This window comes from Scatophagus argus, chromosome 2 (assembly GCF_020382885.2).
Source record: "Scatophagus argus isolate fScaArg1 chromosome 2, fScaArg1.pri, whole genome shotgun sequence".
NCBI lineage: Eukaryota > Metazoa > Chordata > Actinopteri > Scatophagidae > Scatophagus > Scatophagus argus.
Genome location: NC_058494.1, coordinates 26,483,350 through 26,499,602, shown reverse-complemented (window position 1 = coordinate 26,499,602; position 16,253 = coordinate 26,483,350). Strand labels below are relative to the sequence as shown.

Here is a 16,253-nt window from a genome sequence, read left to right as displayed (position 1 = left end):
GAGGATCGGCCTGCACGCCCTGCTGCCCGTCCTGGGACAGGTGCTGGTTGATGAGCCCTTACTGCCGCTGGGCGGAGCTTTGGACGCGCACACTTTGCTAACGTTGTGTTGTACAAGTTGTCTGTAAGCGACTCAGAGTTCATCACGACGGTCGTCAGGTGGTTGATGTGATCTGCCACGCTGACACTCTGGTGTAACTATCAGCGCCTGTGGATGGTTTGAGAGTTGGGACAGTTTGACAGTCAGACATCACAGATTCTGGCCAATATTTACCAAAGCAGGTTAGTGATTAACCGTCCTCAGCTGCAGCAGCTGCACAAAGTCCCAGCAGTCAGAGAGCGAGCGGCTCGTCACTCTGTCCGCCTCACAATGCTGTGCGTCCGGGCATGGAGGGGTCTGCGCCCCCTGATCAGAGGAGCCCACTCACCAGCGTGCACGCAAACCCGGAGCTACACAGCAGCTGCCAGGCTGGACATCGGCGGGATTTACCCGCCCATCGCCACCCCGTTTACCGCCAAGGAGGACGTGGACTACCACAAACTGGAGGAGAACCTGCAGAAATATGCTAAGATACCGTTCAGAGGTCAGGACTCAGGCGCAAAATAGCGAACTTAACTGCTAGAAAGAGTCCTCAACTTAGACAAACATATGGACAGTCTGTGACAGGCTCGGGTTCAGCTTCTCTGCTTCATGTTCACCTGCAGCCAGGTGCATAACGAGGTCCTTTACAAGAACATGCAGTTCGGTTCAAACCTGCACGTTTCTGTGGTAAAACAGACGATCATTTGGGACATCAGGCGATCACACAAACTTATTTCACTCATGAAAAACCTGCTGAGAGGCCCATTGGCTGTCAGTCGTCAGTATTTGTTTAGGGACCTGACAGAGAGGACAAAGTTCAGCATGCAGGAAAAAACGCAAAATCTCCGGCAGGTGTTTGTCGCCCTCTGGTGGTTTTTCTTTGCTGCTACTCATACAGTTTTTACATCAGCTAAGGTGGGCCACAGCTAATGGTGCTGTTAGCCTCCACCTATGAAACACCCCGTGTTTGTTGGTGACTACAAGTTCTGCTGCTGCTACCTTTACTAATATGCTGCTATTCTTATTTCCTGCTGTGATCTTTTTATTTTCCACCATGAAGGTTGAGCGTCCCTGTTTTTCATTAAAGGGATGCTGCTTGTTTTTGTTTTGTTTTTTACTGCTGGTTTTTGTGTGATCTTGTTGACGTGAGTGTCACAGCTCTCAGGCTTTTGCTCTTTTTCGATTCAGAAACTGGTTTATTGCTGAGTGGGTTTTCAGACACACAGTTTGTCTGACTTAGTTTTCTCTTCAGTTAGGTTTTGGAGTTTTGTAGGTGACGCAGCAGTTTATAAGAGTGATTTGAATTGAATTATTCTCCTCTGCAGAACTAACAAAAGGAAAATACTGCATTTTGGGTTGCAGGTCTGGTGGTTCAGGGCTCCAACGGCGAGTATCCGTACCTGACGGAGGAGGAGCGGGTGGAGGTGGTGAGGACGGTCAGGCGATCTCTGCCGGCGGACAAACTGCTGATGGCCGGATCGGGCTGCGAATGTACGTCCCTGTGTGTGTGTGGACATGCATTATTAGTGTTGTGGGGACGTAAATCTGTCCGCCACCGATGGAATGTAACCAAGTACGTTTACTGAAGTGCTGTACTTTCTGAGGTACTTGTACTTTACTTGGATATATTCCTGTATATCTGATAACTGTAGTTGCTCTTCAGACTACAAGCTGCATCAAAGCCAGAGTGGCACATTTTTATTTAATTTATTTTGTTGTCAGTTGGATAAATAAATGATCAGCCAGGCTGACAATCAGGCAACAGCTGGTGTACATGTAAATAAGTAACATGTACTTTTACTTGTACTTTTGTTACTTGCATACATTTAAAAACAGAAACTTATATACTTGTAGAGTAATTTTCTTTGTACGGGTGAGTTTGATTTTTAGTAATATTTTAGCACAAAATCTTTACTGAAGCATGAATTTGTGGTGCTTTTTACCGACTTGCAGTTTGCACACTCACATTGTGGGGACTCGCCGTCCTTATGGGGACAAAACTTAAGTGTCCCCTCCATAATATGAATGAGAAATGAGTACATTTTTGGGTGAAGACTTGATTTAATGTCAGAGGAAGAGTTAAGGTCCACATCTGACATTAAACTGACATTTTAATTAACGTAATTCAACGTTTTTCAACACTGACAACATGGACATAAAAACTTGATGTGGGAAACCATCAAAACATTTGGTTTCGCTTCTCACAAGTTTTCTCAACACTGTGAGCAAAGTTCAAGCACAGAACAAATGAAACTGAGTGTGTCTTCAAGGTAAAGGCCATCAAAACATTACGCACAATAAATAAATCAAGTTTTCTAAGTTAACACGACGTGTTCGCCAGCAGCCATGAATCAGTTTATTCAGACTGAGTGCAGACTTTCAGACGCACTAAAGGAAGAAAATTAAACTTTGAGAGCAGCAAACTGTGGACAATTCAGACTCACGCATCTGTGTGTGTGTGTGTGTGTGTGTGTGATTGTTGAGAGCTCAAATTGATTCTGCTTGTGTTTTCAATATGGGTTTTAGTGACCTTGATTTTCGTCTCATTATGAGCTGGTGGTGTCATTAATTTTTATGGTCTGATAAGTGAAGTCAGATGGAGTCTGTAACAGTTTTATTAGCTGTCCGTTTCTATAGCACATAATGAGCATGCAGAGAGAGGAGGGAGAAGGGCATCAGCTCGCTCTATAGGTCCTCTCCTTCCTCCATTCACTCATGATATGGAAATCTCCAGGGCTTTCATGTCCTCACTCATTTATGCCATCTCAGATTTACCCAGTAAATATCCCAGGGACACACGTCCTCCACTGTCCGGGTTTTGTTTCCCCTTTATCCCACGAAAATGCTGCTCAAAGGGGAGCTATTCTTTAAATCCAAGGTCTGATTTTCACTCATTTCTCTTTATTTTTCCTTTGCCTCATTTCGCTGATATTCAGTGTTTCCATCAGTCTTTACCGCATCCTCCTTTTTACCGCATAGATGCGCTGTGTGTGACTGAGTTCAAGGCTGTCGCATTCAGTTTTAAGTATGAGGAAGAAGACATGTGGATGATGGAGTGTAAATGGAGGTCTTGTATATACACAACGCATGCAATATGTGTCCATAGAAAAGGTATCTGTATGAAAAAAAATAAATAAATAAAAGAAATGTGTTGAACTGGGGGAACAAACTGCAACGAGCACTAAAAGAATAAGAAGTGTGAAACCTTTCCAGTTCCACCTCGAGACCTTCAAGTCTCAGTCTTGGTCTGAAGGTTTATGATGCAGTCAAGAACATGCATTTCAAAGCCAAGTGCGTGTTTCTTAGTTAAGTTGTTTTTCCCCTCCCTTCTGCTCCGGTCAGCCACGCGAGCCACAGTTCAGCTGACGGAGAAGATGGCGGCGGCCGGAGCCGACGCCGTCCTTGTGGTGACACCCTGCTTCTATAAAGGCAAAATGGACAGCCGCGCTCTGATAAATCACTTCACAGAGGTCAGTCGGTAGTTGCTGAAATCCTGACATGACATGCATGCCTTCCCTAATGTTTAACACTAACTTAAATCCTCAGCTCAAAAGCCAGCGTTTAACCCCCAACCTCCTGAGTCCTCACATTCCCTGTAAATGAGTCTGGGACTGAAAGGTGACCCCTACCAGCTGCTGTCTTTAAGGACTCATCTCCCCGAGTCTCCCCTGCAGGTGGCGGACCGCAGCCCGGTGCCGGTGGTTCTGTACAGCGTGCCGGCCAACACGGGCCTGGAGGTGCCGCTGGACGCCGTGCTGCAGCTGTCACAGCACCCAAACATCCTGGGCCTTAAGGACAGTGGAGGAGACGTAAGAAACACAACTTTAATTTTTTATGTGGTGTGTGATTTTGATGTAAAGTATGAGGGTTTGAATTTTGTTTTAAAGCTAGACAGCTGAGTCAGACAGAATATTTGGAGATTTTTAAAAGCTTTTCAGTCTAGATAAAAATGAAACTTTATCAGAATCATGTTTTTTTTTTTCTTTGTCTAGATTTTATTTTGAAATTATGAGTTTGTTCCCGCCTAATTCTCTTTCCTCCTCTCTGCCATATTTCTGCCAGTGATGGCGGTACAGATGTCAGTGACAATGTAAAATTAACTTACTATGACAAGCGAATTTATTTTACCACTTTAATGTCATTAGCCTTGCTAATAACTGGCTAACTGGCTAGCTTAACTCGCCAGTCCCAGCGGGCAGGAAGTAGAGGAGACACTTGAATCACGACTCGAGTTGACGACGACTCGATGCGTCGTTGTTAGTGCAAAACTTCCCGCCAAGAGCGAACTATGAATGTCAGACTGCTGCTGTCACTTATGTGCTAAAGCTAGCCTGCGTCTGTCAGACTTAGTCTGTCTCTACCTGATGCTTCTATCGCCGCCGTGTTCGCCATCGCTCCACGCCACTTATCAGTGTTCAGGTCAGAATGCTCCCTGCTGCCTGTCTCGTTTCACTTACATCACAATGCAGGTGACGGACAGTCTCGAAGAGCCGTTTGGTTTGTTGCCGTGCTCTGATAGTTAGGTAGTTAGTATGCTATCAGGTGGACTAAGCTGGCATCAAAAATGGCTAGTTTGTCTCTTTCACCACAAACAGGCCTTCTTTGCTCGATCATTTCGGCTGCTGATCTTCAGTAAACCAGCTGCTAGAAGAGAAGGAAGTGTTTCCTGCTGAAGAACTGAAAGTAAAGTAAAGTAAAGTGTATGTAGTTTCATCCTGCAGGGTTGGCTTCAGGGTAACTTGTTTGGAAAAAAAAAGAGAAAAGAACAGTTTGTTCTTGCTGAGCTCTTAATACCTTTTTGGTCTGTGTGGGAAGTGTTTGCGAGAAGTTGCAAATGGATTTGTGATTTGGGAAATAACATGTTTGTCCACTTGCTGGGAGACGGGAGTGTGGGTGTAGTTCAAGCACAGAGCGGCCCCGCTCAATTGTAGGCGTGAAGAGGCCAAACACAGAAAACAATGGGTGATGGGTCAATTTGAGGAAGGCAGACAAGTTGCAGAAAGATTATTCACAACATGAGAGGCGAGCACTAATTCCCTCACCATCAGGCTGCGATTTGGCAGAGGATTTTATCAGCATGGATGGTCTTGGCTGGAGTTGAATCTTGTTATATTTTGAAATGGGTCTTCAGGGACAAAGGGACACGTTTTCCAGACACTAAACTGGTGTTTTATCAGCAGACCCTGTTGTGGACAGGCTTGTAGTCCAGGTTTGATTTGTCTCACAGCGAGACCGTCTCTGATTGAGCTGCAGTAGCTGGTGATTGGCTGTGCTGCCGTGTGGAAAAGCTTCTTTACTGCCTTTTAACTCCACGCTGCCTTGCTTCTGCGTACATGAAAGGAAAGCAGGCATGTGGCTTGTTTTCTCGCAACACGATCATATGCGACCACGATTCATCAGACTCGATTGTGAACGTCTCCCTCAATTAACTGAACGTCTGCCTGCGTCTCAGCTGCATTATGACTGCTGCTTAGGTCATAACCGGCAGTCATACGCGATCACGCTGCTGATCATGTTGCTTAGCGATAAGCTGACAGCATGAAACATAGTAATTAGTATACTAACCGACTGGCGAGGGGAGCAATGCTTAAACAACGTCGTTAATGCGTGGAATAAAATGGAAATAATCAAGTAAGTTACCACAAAACTGCTCTTAAGTGCAGTACTTAGTGACTTTCCCACTGCTGGTTTTCAGTGGAATGTTCCTTTAAAGGTCCAGCTCTCCTGGAGCCGCGGGAGCGTCAGATTCTCTCAGCCGCTTTTAAAAGTGATTTGTTTGTGTTTCTATTGTTGTTTAAACGAGTCGGAGTGGCAGCAGTCACAGCTGACACACGAGCTGCTCGTTTGTGAATAAATGAATGAGAATGACTTTTTACAGTGTTTTTACAGTAAGACGTGCTGAGGGTGGACACGGTGTTTGTGAACGTCCCGGAGTCTCAGCCGGCGGGTTCGGTTATTTCCGGGGCTCATCCCACGGGCGAGAGGCGGGGGACGTCCTGGACTGGTCGCCAGGCGTCGCCGGGCCGACACACAAACGCAGACAACCGCACGCGCTCGCACACACTCACGCTGAGGTTCAGTGTAGCCAGTTGACCTAATGTGCATGTGCAGGAGGAAACCCACACAGGCACAGGTAGAACGTGCAAAGACCAGGACTGGAACCCAGAACCCTCTGGTCACACCGTGCTGCCCCCCTCAGCTCGTGCGCTAAGATATTTGCTTAAATTATCACCTTAGGGATCATTCAAGTGTCATCTCATCTCACCCCGTGTGCTTTATTTTGATTCCCCCTGCTCTCGCTCCCTCTCTTTCACACACACTTTTTTAACATGATTTTACCATGTTAAAGTGTTCATTTTTCTGATCTGTTTGGTTTTAATTAGTTATTTGATGCCATTAAAAAGGGAGTGAAATCTCATGTTTGACAGCTGAGTGCTGTTGGTTGTTTGGGAAAGAACTCGACAATATGGCTTCACCTCCCGATCACTACTGCACAGACTCTGGCTCCAAACGACATCACTGGAACAAGATGGCAGCACTCGTTTCCAGGATATTTAGACTTAACTTATGTACGGTAGGAGGAAGTCGAGATGCGTTGTCTAGCTTTATATCTGTCAGTCATTAAAAAGATAAAATAAAATATTAAGAAAGGTCCCTCTACTGCATATCCCAGAGATTTTCACTGTGACGTGTTGTTATATGGTGAGCTGAAGTGGGTCGAATCACACATTTGGTTTTGTGTGACTATGAAACACCTTTCAATTTAAGATAGGCTGTTGGAAGTAAGATAAGCAGGAGTATGAATCTGTAGAGAAGCATGAATGTTGGTTTAAAGTTATATTTTATGGCTGCGTGTACTCAGAACAGTAAATAGTGTTTTTCTTTTTGTTGCCTCAAGGCAATGTTGTGAGCCAACTTCAGACCACCGTGAAGGCAACAACTTGCTCAATAATGGAGATGTAATGTGATGTAAAGTGATGACCTTGGTCAGTGTATTCGCTATCTACTCATCCTCTCAGCAAATAATGGACACAAGTGCGTGTTATATGGTCTATAGGTGTAAAAAAACAAATAATTCAGGTCTTTCTCAGTGACAGTGAGGGAGATTGGATTCCACAGTCTTTTATGTAAGCTTCACTTGAACAGAAATCACACATTCTTGGACCTTACAGGATCAAACCACATTTGCCGTTAATGAATGAACAAAATTGTTTCCCGTGTAGCCGAGAGGTACAGAAGTATGTATACCTGGGTATATAGGTAGATATACTTGAATTTGAGTCAGCAGTCATGCTAGTGCTGATGATGCTGACACACTCACAATAGCAGTGCCTCACTTTAGCGTGTTAGCATGCTAACATTGGCTGATTTAGAAGAAGAATCACTTTATTGGCAGTATATATATTTTTACATACGCACACTGAATTTATCTTCTGCATCCTTAGTTGAACACACACATGCAACACCCGGCAAATTACACACAGTGAAACACACACAGGAGCAGTGGGCAGCATCAAGCACCCGGGGAGCATATTGGGGGGTTAAGTGCCTTGCTCAAAAGAATAAGCACAGTTGAGTCACCACATGTGAAGGGTTCACAGATCCTGAGGGAAACGAACATCTGCACCAAACGTCACGAACATCTGTCCGATGGCTGCTGAGAAGTTTTCACATAAGCTTAAGTTAAGCTCGTGGTGGCTCAAGAGGAAAAGTCCAGACTTCACTAAAGTCATTATGACACATCATCAGAGAGCCACGATTGACCTACAAAAGTACGAAAGCGAAACAGAAGCCACGCTATAATTTACACTGCTAGTGGCTTCTGCACCGCTAACAACACGTAGCAGAGAGGATGGTGGGGGCAGGGAGGGAGGGTCAAGACCCCAGTCTTCCGTCGAGTTTCCCCGTGCTTTCAAGTTGCACATCACACACTAATGACAATAATGAGACTTAAAAAATAAAAGCTAATGAGTGTTTTTCTGTCACCGGGGCAGATTGTAGTCTTGCTGCGATGTTATTTTCCCTCTGGGGAGCTGCATCAAAATAGCCAGAGTGCTCAGGCTTTCAGGAGACCAGCAGGAGCTCCTGTACCCTGACTGACTGACTGATCAATTACAGTCCTGCGTGTTTGAAATGACTGATACGCAGAAACTGATTGACACCCGGCAGCTAAAAATAGGCCCTGCCTGATAAACGTGATGGAGACTGGAACCGGAGGCTGCAGGTTTTCCCTGCGGAGTTTTCAGCTTCGTGTGCCGAGCAGCCGCAGTCGTCTTACGCTCCCTTTGAACATTTCAGGTTTATTTGGATTCTGCACTTCATATGTGGATTGACAAAAGAGAATTAAAACAGGCAAAACAAAATAGGGAGCTTATCAATTATTCATGAGCCTTTCCCATCCTCCTCCTCCTCCTGCTGCTTTTGAAGTTGATTCCTCTTTTTTTTCTGTCGCTCGGGACCGTTGCTCTCTTTCCCTTTTCTCCTCGTCTGTTTGGGATCTTGAACAATCCCCTCCTCCCAAAACCATGAGAAGAGTCAGTGCTCGTCTCAATTTGAGCGATTTGTTTACCTTGTGAGATGTTGGCTTTGTCGTCGTCTCCCGTGACAGCCTCCCGTGGGATTAAGAAAGAACCACATCAGATATCAGTCGTGACAGCAGGGAGGAGTGATGACAGTGAAACTGTCCTCTTTCTGTACCTTCATCTTCTTCTCTCTCTCTGTTTCTTTTTGCCTCAGATCACGCGGATCGGCCTGATCGTTCACAAAACCAAAACGCAGGATTTCCAGGTGTTGGCGGGCTCAGCGGGGTTTCTCATGGCCGCCTATTGTGTTGGTAAGAAGCCCTAAATCAGGACTAATTGTGCTCTGGTTCCTCACAGTCGGTGGCTTCTCCCTCACTATTTGTTTTCTTTGTTTCCAACCGAAGTGGAGACCTTCTTGTCTTTTTGCGTGTTTGCACAATAACAAATCAACATCATTCACAGACACGTTGTTGTTGTTGTTGTTTTTCTTTGGTGTCTTGACATCCACATGAAAGTGCTGGCTAACAGATGTCAACATCCCGCTCTTTCTACCCACAAACCCTTGCATTCTGGGCGCACTTCCTGTGGTTGTTTCAGATTTCACTGACACTCCAGATGAGCAGAGCAGCTTCCTGAGGGGATTATGTGTCACCGACAACCCGACGTGCAAAACATCAGGGACGTCTTATGATGAGCTGCAGCCTACATGCTCTGATTTAAATATAGTTAGACTGATTTCTAACCTCCCAAGCAGCTTTTATGGTTTAATTTCGGTATAAAAATGACTTAGCAAAAGCATGGAAATGAGTCAGTTTGCATTAATTTGCTGAACTCTCCTTAGTGAGGCTGTTGAGGAGGTTTTTCAATAGGAAAACGTGGCTAAAAAACAAAAAAATAAGCAAACAAAAGCCAAAAAGTCAAAGTAAACATCAAATGAATTTTCCCCAAAGATGGTTTCTGTCATTTTAGGTGGTTCTTATCACATTGATTTCAGTTCAAGTGTTCACTTTTCTTCTAAGTTTGATTTTAATTACTTATTTGATGCTATAAAACATCATGATTGACAGCTGAGTGCTGCTCCTGATTGGGTCTGATGGGTGTTTGGGCGGGATCTCGATACCGTAGCTTCACCTCCCGATCACTAGTGCACAGACTCTGGCTCCAAATGACATCATCGGAGCAAGATGGCAGCGCTGGTATCCGGGTTGTTCTGGCTCAGTATAGAAAGGAGGACTTTGAGCACATTAAGGCCTGGGGCTCATGCTTTGTCTTATCCACACCTGTTACACGATTGGCTGTTTGTGTATCAGATCACGTGATAGGCTGCTTACGAGCTCATTATGTGCTTTCATTGCGATTTGTTCTGAATGCGAAACTTTAATACTGAACAAAGTTGTGTTTGTGTGAGTTGTGGCATTTTGCCACTAGTCACCAAGGCCAGCTGTTTCATTGCAATCAATTCAAAGTATGCAAACTGGAGTTATGCTTTTGAGTGTCTCATGCTTCAGTCCTCGTTTTCACGGTCAGCGTTGGCTGGTTTTGAAAGCTCCCTTCATCCCACGGGGGGCGCATGTCGTCTCTTCAACGTGGAGCTGCAGCAAATCATAAAACCTCAGCGACCTTTCGCAGCAGCAGCGACGACGGCTTGTCCTCCACCTGCTCCGTATGTCGGCCGCGCTCGGCGGACTGTGAGCCTGGCGGGCATCAGTACGATGCTGAGGAACCTAATGAGTCATGTTCTGCCGGTGCCACACACACACACACACACACTCACACACTCACAGCTCTCTGATCTTTGCTCCCTGACACATTCTCATCTACATATTTGAAATATGGGAGTAATTGGGTGTGTGTGTGAGTGTGAGCGACTAATGCAGAGCAGTGTGTAACGCTGCTGAGTGATTGATATGATAATGTGTCCGTGCTGCGAGCGCACCACCCCATGCTGATGCTGAAAGTGGCAGGTCATCTGCCCGAAAACCTCGCAGAGAGCAAAGAGCTGTGATTGGAGCGTTGAGTCCAGTGAAGTTTCCTGGTCTGCGGACTGAACTTGCTCGTGTTTTGTTGGGCTGTCAAAGGAACGGGGTCGGATTCAAGCCAAAATCTCGCGCTTCCTGTTCGCCTGACAGAAATATGCTGGATCCCAAAGTGCTACCTGGCTGACAAACGTGTTTAGGTGTCGTGCTTGTGTTTTGCATAAGCACTTTGTTGGGAAGGCTCGCATTCGTGAAAGGCCCAGAAGAAGGAGGCGCTCACCTGTCAGTTGGCAGCGTTGGCTAAGCTGCTGTGTGAGCTGAGCGCCGGCGGGCCACAGCAACATAAATCAGACAGGAAAATCCACCCATCAGCAGCCGCCGGCTCGTCTGTCCACAACAACAAGAAGTCCAAGGCCACGGATGGCGGCTGCTTTTCTCCTCCACCAGATGAGGAGATGTCGCGCTGAAAGGCCGTGATATCCCGTTGTTTGGGAAAACGTGTATGCATGTAACTGTGTAAGTAAAAACAACAACAACAAAACAAAACAGAAACACCAGATTCTGCTTACTGATCTGTCAGGAAAGAAAAACAAGAGGATGAAACGCAAGACTTCTATCTTAAAAATGAGGTCTGTTGACAGTAAAATATTACTGTCTGTGCTGACAGCTGCAGAGTAAACCAGGAGTGATGGATGGCTTTATTTAAGACAAGCCTCAGTCCGCTCTGTTCAGCTTTATCTTCACTTGTTTGAAGATCACTCGCTGTCATGTGAAAACTCCGGCTGAAGGAAAATTCCTCCACCTCTCGGGCAGCTCGAGTGCTTCTTCTACTGTGCTGTAATGCATGCTGATGTTTTAGCCGCCTGTGCATGATTGGTGGGTGGAAAATTTCATATTCCAAACGGACTAAGTGCCGAGTCGAGTGATTGCACGGCGAAACTGATTAAGCGTGTGATTTCTCCATCCACCTCCTTCAACTTAATGTCGTTTCCAAACCAAATTTCAACATCTGGTTGTGAGAAGAAGGCCGACCCTCAACAACTGGACCTGGTTTGTCTGCGGAGACGTGACGTTTTCTACTCCCTGTGGAGTGATTAATGTTTACAGCAAAACGAAAATCAAGAGAATTTGCTCTTAATGAAGTTCAGGCAAATAGCAGGAATTTATCTTACTTTAGCAGCATCATTGCATTGTTGGCATGTTAGCATTAGCATTAGCTCAGAACAGCGCGGTGCTTCAGAGTCGCTTGTGTGGCCGTAGACTCGGCCGTCGTCTCTTCGTTCCCTTTGCGTGCTAAGAAGAGAGGATGTTGAGGTTCAGAAGGTCAAGAGCACATGTCAGTGTGTAACAGTACGTCACCCCTCTGCTTTGTGATGTGGTCATGCAGGTGCCGTCGGTGGAGTGTGCGCGCTGGCGAACGTGTTGGGCCGCGAGCTGTGTGAGCTGGAGCGTCTGTGCGCGTCCGGTCGCTGGGAGGAAGCCAGAGTCCTGCAGCGGCGTCTCATCGAGCCCAACGCCGCCGTGAGTACCATCTGCTGCCCCGTCAGACACCAACTCCCACACACAGAGACAGACCGGAGGTTTAGTCACAGCCCTTCGATCCGATCTGGAGCCCAGAAATAATCTCAGTGGTTGCACTAAATCTCTACGGGGACAAGATAAACCACACACACACACACACACACACACACACACACACACACACACACACACACACACACACACACACACACACACACACACACACAAAATGAAGTTTCATGGATTCCATCAGTTCTTAAAGATATTTGGTTCATTGCCTGCATTTAATGACTTAACTGCATACAAAGTAAATCAAAGACGTAAAGTCATAATAAAAATGAAGGCGAACTGCAGCTGAATTTGTTGGTGAACAGATTGTTTTTGTTAACGAGGGCCTCAGCGACACAGGAAGTTAAACGTCAGAGTTGTGTGGTGGATGCTGTCGGTCAGATGTGTGAGGAAACAGAAACCCTGCTGTGTGACGAGCTTCAGCCGACTGACGCACCTGTTCAGGTGTGTTAATGTCGCCGCCTGAAGAGCATCGGTCCGCCACACAAACAGCAGCTCAGCAGCCGAACGTCGACCACCGACAGTCAACACGTCTGATTTTATCGGTAAAGCTTTGAAACCACGCTGCCGTGCTCTGACTGGGGCTCTGTGTTGCTAGGTGACCAGGAAGCTGGGAGTTCCCGCCCTAAAGCAGGCGATGGAGTGGTTTGGGTTCCACGGCGGCGCCTGTCGATCACCTCTTCAGCCACTCACGGAGGCCGAGACTCAGCAGCTGAGACGGGACTTCTCCTCCAACGGCTGGCTGTGAGGTGACCCGGCCACAGGGTGTGTGTGTGTGTGTGTGTGTGTGTGTGTGTGTGTTCACTTTACCTGCAAAGCTTTTACCTGTCAGTCCTGTCGGCTCTGTGGCTCGGAGGGGGAACGCGGCACATACGTTTGTTTGTCTCAGCAGAGTTTAATTCTACCACGTTAACGTGATCTAAAAATCTGTCAGGACATAATATTTTTGTGAAATTATAATAAAGTAATAAAACTTCTCTGTTTTCTTTCATTTAAGAGCCTTTTTAGCCTCTACGTTAAAACACCAAAGTCACAAACTGAGGGATCGATGCAGCAGCTTCAGACTGTTTTGGTTGTCTGGTGGCTGTGAACGCAGCATGAAGGCTTCACTTCCTGTCAGTAAATCAGTCTGTGGAGGAAGCAGCGGCGGTTGCTCATCTCTGTTGTCACTCTGGTTTTATTGTTTTTCGTGTCCTCTTGTCACATAATGCAGCAGCCAGCAGGTCCACCGCTGCTGCTTGGACGTGTGATGTCACGTCCATTTTTGCACATCATGATTGGTTAGAATCGCAGCGGGAAAATAAAATTAATATTAGAATATTAGAAAAAATAGAACTGGATCCTCAGGGCTTCCGTAGGACTTTGGGCTGTCAAGCAGAAATGAATCCTCACCACTGAAGCATTTTAGTGCATTTTGACCAAAAGACTCCATCGTTTGAATTCTAAAATCCCTCGTGTGGTGCATCAGTGTCACGCTTCAGACAAAACAAAGACTCGGACTCGTTAGTGCAGGGCGTCCGCCGTCAGCCTCATGTGACCGCGAACACGAATCCAGTCGCCTTTGACTCGAGCCGGGATCCAATCAGCCCGCCTGTTGCCTGGTGGATGTGGAAGGTCGCAGGTTCACGGAGTCTAAAACACAGACATGATGAACGTTTCCGCTCACAACTGGAGGTCACATTCGCAGTCCGCAGCAGAACAAACCGCCTGAGGGCTCTCACAAGTGAAAAAGTTAAAAGCCATAATTACGGCGGTAATTACAGCCGAGTGCAGCAGGTAGCCATGGCGATGAGAGCCTTCAGTTTTTCATTTTTAACACAGCTGTTTCTTTGATCTCGCCATGACTCCAATTAGCACCTTTTTAGTTGGAGATCTTTTCAGAAACATTTCTGGATCATGAAAGACTTGTGTTCTGCTGAGACTTTATTTCTTTCTCAAACATTTTCAGGGATACTAATTATTATTATTATTATTTTTTTTGCTCTTAATATATTGTCAAAATGTTCCAGGAAGTCTTGTTAAGTGGCTAATGTAAGTATCAGCTGCGTTCAGGAGCCTAATTACCTCTGAGGACACTGAGGCTTTGTCCTCTGGAGGACATGGAGGTTTCTGTAACACGTAAAGGGACGGTGACTTTCACAGCAGCTGTAGATGCTCAGCTTTAAACAACGTCCTGATTCAGTTGGATGGCGGCGTCTGCGCCACAGCTTAAACTAAGCCAGAGGCATACGATGAGCGAGAAAAACACTGACGGCCAATCAGAATCCATCCATGTAGAGCTTCTGTTTCCTGACCGCAGCCCACCTGTTTCATGGAAGCCAATGAGGGCAAGCTGCAGTTTAGACATATAAAAACACTGACTTACCTGAGACATACTCGTGGGTTCACCGAGTCTCCTCTGGTCTTTGTGTTGCTCTGCACCGCGTGCGGCAGTGACGGGTCGTGGATTTAAACTGCTCACACAGCTGGAGCCACAGATGACAGACTGACGCTCATCGGTTATCGTCTGCTCTGCTTAGAGCTTCAGTTTGGGCGGAAGTCTGAGAATGATGACAAGTGAACACATCACTTTCATCTGGAAATTTTATTCTCTGGTGCCCGCAGTTCTGCAGTTTGTTGGAGGATTTATGGTCGGTCTCATACTTGTGCTTAATGTGTGACGAAGTGAGAGTTGATCCGTGCAGCTTTGCTGTCGGCATTCGTTCTGAGTCCTGTTTCTGTCCACCTGTTGAACCCAAGTCGTAACATTCGCTCTGGTTCTGATCTGTTCTGGTGAGCTTCATGGGAAAACATCTTCCTCTGCTTCGTGTTTCCTTGACCGGATGTCTGCTGCTGCTGATCAGAGCGTTAAGACTGAACAGTGTGGTGAATGTGTGGCAACAAAACAAAACTATGAAAACTATAAAAAGAAGCTGAGCGGAGCTGTAGACTTTGTGAAAGTCAGTGAAACCATTTTAAATGCATTAAACAGACTAATTAGTGGGGCTTTCAGGATGTCACTTCCACCTCAGCCTTTAGAAATTTAAAAAGTCTATTGAAAAGTCGGGTCAGCGGCTCCTTTATGTAAAGATGAGGGCGGCAGCGTGAGGCTTTCCAGTTGTGCGTTCATATAAACTCCTCCATTCGGGAGGATATCGCAGCGCAGGCATGAAAACGTCTCCAAACATTAGTTTGTATGTGAAGGCACCTGTTCAAGGATTTCTGATACGATGAGGCGAATTCTTTTCATTCTCGTGTTGGTAAAGCCAAAGAATGAAATAAAGGAAAACCTCCAACAGGATTTCTTTTTGAATACCTGTGTCTCTTATAGGCTGAACACGGAACATTTCAGATCATTCTTTACATTCTTTGAAGTTTCCTCATTAATTAAGTTTAAGTATTAACTGATTTGCAGAGCATTTGTTGACTCTGACCTTAAAGCCTCTTAAAGCTCAATAAATATAATTTCTACTATCCAAAGGTCCAGCTGGGGATCATCTTTTGTTCCTTAAATGATAATTTAAAAAAACTTCAGGCTCAGTTTTGACTTAGTGTCCTCCATGTTTTTGACTGACTTGCAGAGCTTGTAAGCGACCACATGGGGGCGACACGCCCCACCGGGCTGCCGGCTCTGCGTCAAGGGCATCCCTTTGATCTCAACTAGAGGATCTGGTGCCCATGGGGGCCGGGTGATGCCAGCACTCCCAGTGGACACACGGGGAGGGAGGAGGGGGAGGAGGGGGAGGCCGATGTGCCTCTCTCACTCCTGCTCTCCTGGGGCGAGCGAGTGGCGAGTCAGCAAAAGCTGCCCTGAGTGCTGCAGCGTCATGGGGGCAACGATGACAGTGAGAGGACATCGAGCTGACACCCCCCCCCCGTGTCCTCCCCCCACACCCCCACCCCATTTCCTCCCCCCACACCTGAGGGAACCTGAGTTTGTGGTTTGTCTCCCCCCTCCGTCATCTCTCGCTCTCTGTGCCTCCCAGCCCTGCAGGCCATGTGGTGACCTCCCTGTGTACTGTAGCATGTAATGCCCTCTCTCCCTCTCTGTCTTCGCTCTAGATTAAAACCCGGTTTAAAACATTCACAGACTCCCCCCACACAC

At 46.4% G+C, this 16,253-nt stretch overlaps 1 protein-coding gene across 2 annotated transcripts; it reads left to right on the top strand.

The window, feature by feature from the left end:
- The first annotated feature begins 115 nt into the window (after positions 1–115).
- hoga1 (4-hydroxy-2-oxoglutarate aldolase 1) lies at positions 116–13,146 on the top strand. 2 transcript variants are annotated; one of them, XM_046374601.1, is made up of 7 exons: positions 125–583; positions 1,444–1,572; positions 3,424–3,551; positions 3,756–3,890; positions 8,818–8,914; positions 11,967–12,100; positions 12,768–13,146. In XM_046374601.1, exons 1-7 carry the CDS (start codon positions 370–372, stop codon positions 12,915–12,917), a joined length of 987 nt encoding a protein of 328 aa, XP_046230557.1. In that variant the 5' UTR covers positions 125–369; the 3' UTR covers positions 12,918–13,146. The 2 variants fall into 2 exon arrangements, with proteins under 2 accessions (XP_046230567.1, XP_046230557.1); XM_046374611.1 differs by lacking the exon at positions 11,967–12,100 and having other exon boundaries at positions 116–583.
- The last annotated feature ends 3,107 nt before the right edge of the window (positions 13,147–16,253 follow it).